Source organism: Sus scrofa, chromosome 12, assembly GCF_054392235.1.
Source record: "Sus scrofa isolate SSC_HxYL_T2T_F1_AM1 chromosome 12, Sscrofa_HxYL_maternal_Yorkshire_Landrace_v2.0, whole genome shotgun sequence".
NCBI classification, from domain to species: Eukaryota; Metazoa; Chordata; class Mammalia; order Artiodactyla; family Suidae; genus Sus; species Sus scrofa.
In genome coordinates, this window is record NC_139394.1 from 21,552,235 (window position 1) to 21,557,344 (window position 5,110).

Genomic DNA, 5,110 nt, shown 5'->3' on the forward strand with positions numbered 1-5,110 from the left:
GCTTGGAGGCGATGGTACTTATTTCAAGATGACCTGTAGCTCTGAGGAGTCCCACTTTAGCAAGTCAGTAAACAAACAGCTCCCTTATGAGTAGATACAACTTCAAGATCAACAAACATGGACTTAATAAGCTGCTCCTCCGCAAACTGGCCCAAACAGCAATGAGGAAAAGATGCAGGGGCTCAAAACAGCACGTGCCAGGAAGTAGGGGTATAAAAGTGAGGGCCCTGGAGTGCTGCCCCAGTCAGGCAGCAACCTCTCAGCACTCACGAGGGGGCAGAGGTACCTTCACCATGTCTGGAAACTGCTGTTCTAGGAAATGCCCCTCTGTGCCAGCCATCTCCCTCTGCTCCACTGAGGTGAGCTGCAATGGGCCAATTTGCTTGCCCAGTTCCTGCCGGAGCCAGACGTGGCAGTTGGTGACTTGTCAAGATAGCTGTGGATCATCCAGCTGTGGCTCCCAGGGCTGTCAGCCTACCTGTTCTGTGAGCAGCTGTGTCCAGCCCGTGTGCTACGAGGCCACCATCTGTGAGCCCACCTGCCCCGTGAGCTGCTGTGTCCAGCCTGTGTGCTGTGAGGCCACCATCTGTGAGCCCACCTGTTCCGTGAGCAGCTGTGCCCAGCCCGTGTGCTATGAGGCCACCATCTGTGAGCCCACCTGCCCCGTGAGCTGCTGTGCCCAGCCCGTGTGCTGCGAGGCCACCATCTGTGAGCCCACCTGTTCTGTGAGCAGCTGTGCCCAGCCTGTGTGCTGCGAGGCCACCATCTGTGAGCCCACCTGTTCTGTGAGCAGCTGTGCCCAGCCCGTGTGCTGCAAGGCCACCATCTGTGAGCCCACCTGTTCTGTGAGCTGCTGTGCCCAGCCCGTGTGCTGCGAGGCCACCATCTGTGAACCCACCTGCCCTGTGAGCAGCTGTGCCCAGCCTCTGTGCTGTGAGGCCACCATCTGTGAGCCCACCTGTTCTGTGAGCAGCTGTGCCCAGCCTGTGTGCTGCAAAGCCCCTTCCTGCCAACCAGTCCTCTGTGTGCCCACTTCCTGCCAGACCATCCTCTGCAAACCCAGCTGCTGCCAGCCAGCTGTGTGCACTGTGCCTACTTCCTGCCAGCCAGTGATCTGTGAGCCTGCTTGCTGTCAGCCCGTGTGCCCCAGGCCGAGCTGCTCTCCATCTGTCTGCTCTGTGGCCAATAGCTGCCAGTCTGTCTGCTGTGACTCCAGTCCTTGTGAGCCATCCTGCTCGGAGCCCAGCATCTGCCAGCCAGCCACCGGCGTATCTCTGGTCTGTGAGCCTGTCTGTGTCCGCCCGGTCTGCTGTGTCCCAAGCCCTTGCGAGCCACCTTGTGTTTCCAGCACTTGCCAGGAGCCCTCTTGCTGCGTCTCCAGCATCTGCCAACCCATCTGCTCTGAGCCCAGCCCCTGCTTGCCAAAAGTCTGTGTGCCCAGGCCATGTCAGCCTACCTGCTACGTAGTTAAGCGTAGTCGGTCCATCTGCTGTGAGCCTGTTTCCTGCCAGTCTGCATCCTGCCGACCCCTCTGCAGCCGTCCGGGGTCTTCTGCATCTGCCATCTGCCAGCCAACTTGCTCTCGAACTTTCTACATACCCAGCTCTGGCAAACAACCTTGCACGACTTCCATTTCCTACCGCCCCATCTGCCGCCCGATCTGCTCTGGGCCCGTCACCTACAGGCAGCCATGCTTGACATCCATCTCCTACCGCCCGGCCTGCTACCGCCCATGTTACTCCTTCCTGCGCCGCCCGGCCTATGTCACCTCTGTCTCTTACCGCCCGGTCTGCTCCCGCCTATCTTGTGCTGAATCCTGCACACGGGATTGCAAAAAGTCCACTTCCAGTCAGCCGGATTGTGAGTCAATGCCCTGCAAGTCAGAGGTCTCAGATGCCAGTCCCTGCCAACCCACTGAGGCCAAGCCCACCAGCCCAACCACCCCTGAGGCTGCAGCCAGCCAACCTGCTGCTGCCAAGCCTGCCAACTGCTGACCTGGCCTTGGTCCACAAATTCCTGCCATTGGTACCTCCATGGAAAATTTGACCTCCATCCCGAAAGCTCATTCTGACTTAGAATCTCTTTCCTTTTGTACCATCACTCGCCATCTGCTTCAAATAACTCATCAGAAATGTCAGTGTCCCCACGGTCCAAATGAAAGCCTCCTGGGAGTGAGCCGGGGGACATTCTGGGATCCTGTCTGCTGCTGCCATCGAGCTGAGAAAGGTTGCTTTGCCACATCATCTCAAATCTCTTTCCTGGCATAATTTTTTTTTCTGTCCTCATGAAGATGCTTCCTTGCTGTGTGTGCTCCTCTTTCTTGGGAACCTCTTCCATGGCATAAAGATGTTTAACTGTCCAATAAACACATCCAAGCTGAAGTGACACGCTGTTCTCTTTGCTCTCTTGTTCACTTCTTATTCTCATCAGCTGACTTGCTTCATCTTGGAGGTCAGCATCATTCACTCATCCCTTTACCCATCCATCCATCCATCCTTCCATCCAACAAGATTTAGTAGAGACCTCTTAGGTGCCAGGGACTAGGTTGGGTTCTAGGTATGGGAAGCCAAACATTTCAACCCCACTCTCAGGAAGCTTACTCTCTGATGGGGAGACAGGCAGGGAGACAATGAGTCCCATTGTCCTGAGTCCTGGGTTAGAGGCAAGCATAGAGTGCTTTGAACTCAGCAGGGCATAGGGAGACAGGGAAGACTTCTTAGGGGAAGCTGAGTCTTGCAGCACAAGTAGGAATTAACCAGTTAGGAACCAGGAAGGAAGAGCTTACCAAGCAGAGGAAATATATATAATAGGGAGACAGGGAAGACTTCTTAGGGGAAGCTGAGTCTTGCAGCACAAGTAGGAATTAACCAGTTAGGAACCAGGAAGGAAGAGCTTACCAAGCAGAGGAAATATATACAAATAAATGGGACATATGAGCACACTGTTTAGCAGGCAAAGCTGGGGCAGAGGTGTTCTTAGAGAAGTGATGAACTCTGAGATCAGATAGGTAGACAGTGACCCACCCTCATCCTGCCTTGCATGCTAGACAGAGGCGTCTTGTACAGAGCTGACATGAAGGCATTGAGGGACCATATGCAGGGCAGTGACGTGACCACTGGGTTTTGGAACATCCCTCTGGCCTTGCTGTGGAATGCTGAATGGAGGTGCATGGACTTGGATATAGGGAGACTGAGGGGGATGCCAGTGGCTTCTGGGGCCACAATGGGATGAAAACAATGGGGGAGGTCATGCTTACTGTAAGAAAGGTAAGCTGGATTTCTTATGCAAGAGCTTTGATATGTTTTCTTAGTTCCTGTAGGACATACTCTTTGCATAAAGTCCGTACATATCCTCTTACAATATCCAAAGACAGGGTCTCTTCAAAGTAGTCACCCCTTGCACTTAGTGTGATAGATTGAATGGCTAGTCCTTGTCCTCAAAGTGCAGCTTGGGCTATCCCAATCACAAGAGAGAGTAGCCCAGAGCTTTTCAAATTTGGCGCCATTGACATTTGGGGCTGGGTAATTCTTTATGGTGGGGACTGTTCTTTGCATTGTAGGATATTTAGCAATATCTCTGGCCTCACCAGACTAGATGCTAGAAGCATCTCCTGAGTGTGTTGACCAAAAATATCTCCAGACATTGGCGAACATCCCCCTGGTGGGGGGAGGGTATAAATCATCCCTGTGGGAAAACCATTGGGTTAGGCAATTGGCAGAGGGAGAAAGTCAAAACTGAAACATCCTGCACATTGGCCTTGAAGTAACCATCTCACTAGGCCATTGGATTTAATCTCTATCTCCTTCCAGAGTCAAAAGATTTGTCCAGGTTTTTAAATCTCTGTGCCCAGCACAGACTCAGTGTTTCATGTAAATCACAGAAATTCTGTAAGGTATGATTTCTTTTTCTCCATTTTGTAGATGAAGAATAAACAAACAACTCAAAGGCCTATCAACAGAGATAAGAAAGTTGTGGTATATTCACTCACATAATAGAATATTATGTTGTAGTGAAAACAGCTGAACATTGGCTACATGCAACAAAATGGGTGAACCTTACCAATGTAATGTTTATTGATATAAACAAGGCCCAGAGATCATGTATGTGTTTAAAGTTCAAAAACCACACACGCATATGCATAATACACATATGTATGAATATACATACATGTATATATACATACAAAGACACACGTTATAAAATACATATTATATATATATCTAATGTGTAGATATCTGTAATTATCTGTCTGTCTGTCTCTCTATCTGTCTATCCACAAGGGAATGACAAACACAGAATTCAGGATAGTCACAGCTAGGACTAATATACAAATGACTAAAACCCTGTTTTGTCCAAGTTTGCGTTTTCATGCCATGACTTATTTCTTGGTGTGATCACAAGAGCTCTTGGTGATACACTAGATGTCTTGAGCGCCTTGAATCATGGCAAAAGGGAATTTTTTCTTTTTTTTTCAAGACAAATTTTTGTTTCTATTCAGAGATTTATCGCCCCCAGCTTTATACAGGGATAATTGACAAATAAAACTGTGAGATAAAGTATACATTGTGATGATTTGATATATATATATATACGGTGAAAGGATTCCACCCATCTAATTAATTAACACATACATCACCTCACATCATTTATCTTTTTTTTTTGTGTGTGTAAGGATATATAAGTCCTTTTAGCAAATTTCAATTATACAATACACATTATCAGCTGTGGTCACCAGGCTCTACATTAAATTCTCATCTTATTCATCTTAGAGCTGAAAGTTTGCACCTTTTCCCCAACCTATTGAGATGTTTCTTTAAGAGGAAAGGAGACAAGAGCAGAACAAGAGAAAAAAGGATGAAAAGATGAATTGCTTTGGGAGTTCCCGCTGTGGCTTGGTGGTAATGAACCTGACTCGTAACTGTGAGGAAGCAGGTTCGATCCCTGGTATCACTCAGTGGCTTAAGGATCCTGTGCTGCTGTGGCTGTGGTGTAGGCTGGCAGCTGCAGCTCTGATTCGACCTCTAACCTGGGAACTTCCATATGCTGCACAAGTGGCCTTAAAAAAAAAAAAAAAGATTGCTTTGAAACAATAAAATTGTAAGTATGGGTA

The 5,110-nt window shown here is 48.9% G+C and overlaps 1 protein-coding gene across 2 annotated transcripts; it reads left to right on the forward strand.

Moving 5' to 3' along the window:
* The first annotated feature begins 249 nt into the window (after positions 1-249).
* KRTAP16-1 (keratin associated protein 16-1) lies at positions 250-2,381 on the forward strand. 2 transcript variants are annotated; one of them, XM_084983003.1, is made up of 2 exons: positions 294-485; positions 654-1,994. In XM_084983003.1, exons 1-2 carry the CDS (start codon positions 294-296, stop codon positions 1,992-1,994), a joined length of 1,533 nt encoding a protein of 510 aa, XP_084839129.1. The 2 variants fall into 2 exon arrangements, with proteins under 2 accessions (XP_020922662.2, XP_084839129.1); XM_021067003.2 differs by having other exon boundaries at positions 250-2,381.
* The last annotated feature ends 2,729 nt before the right edge of the window (positions 2,382-5,110 follow it).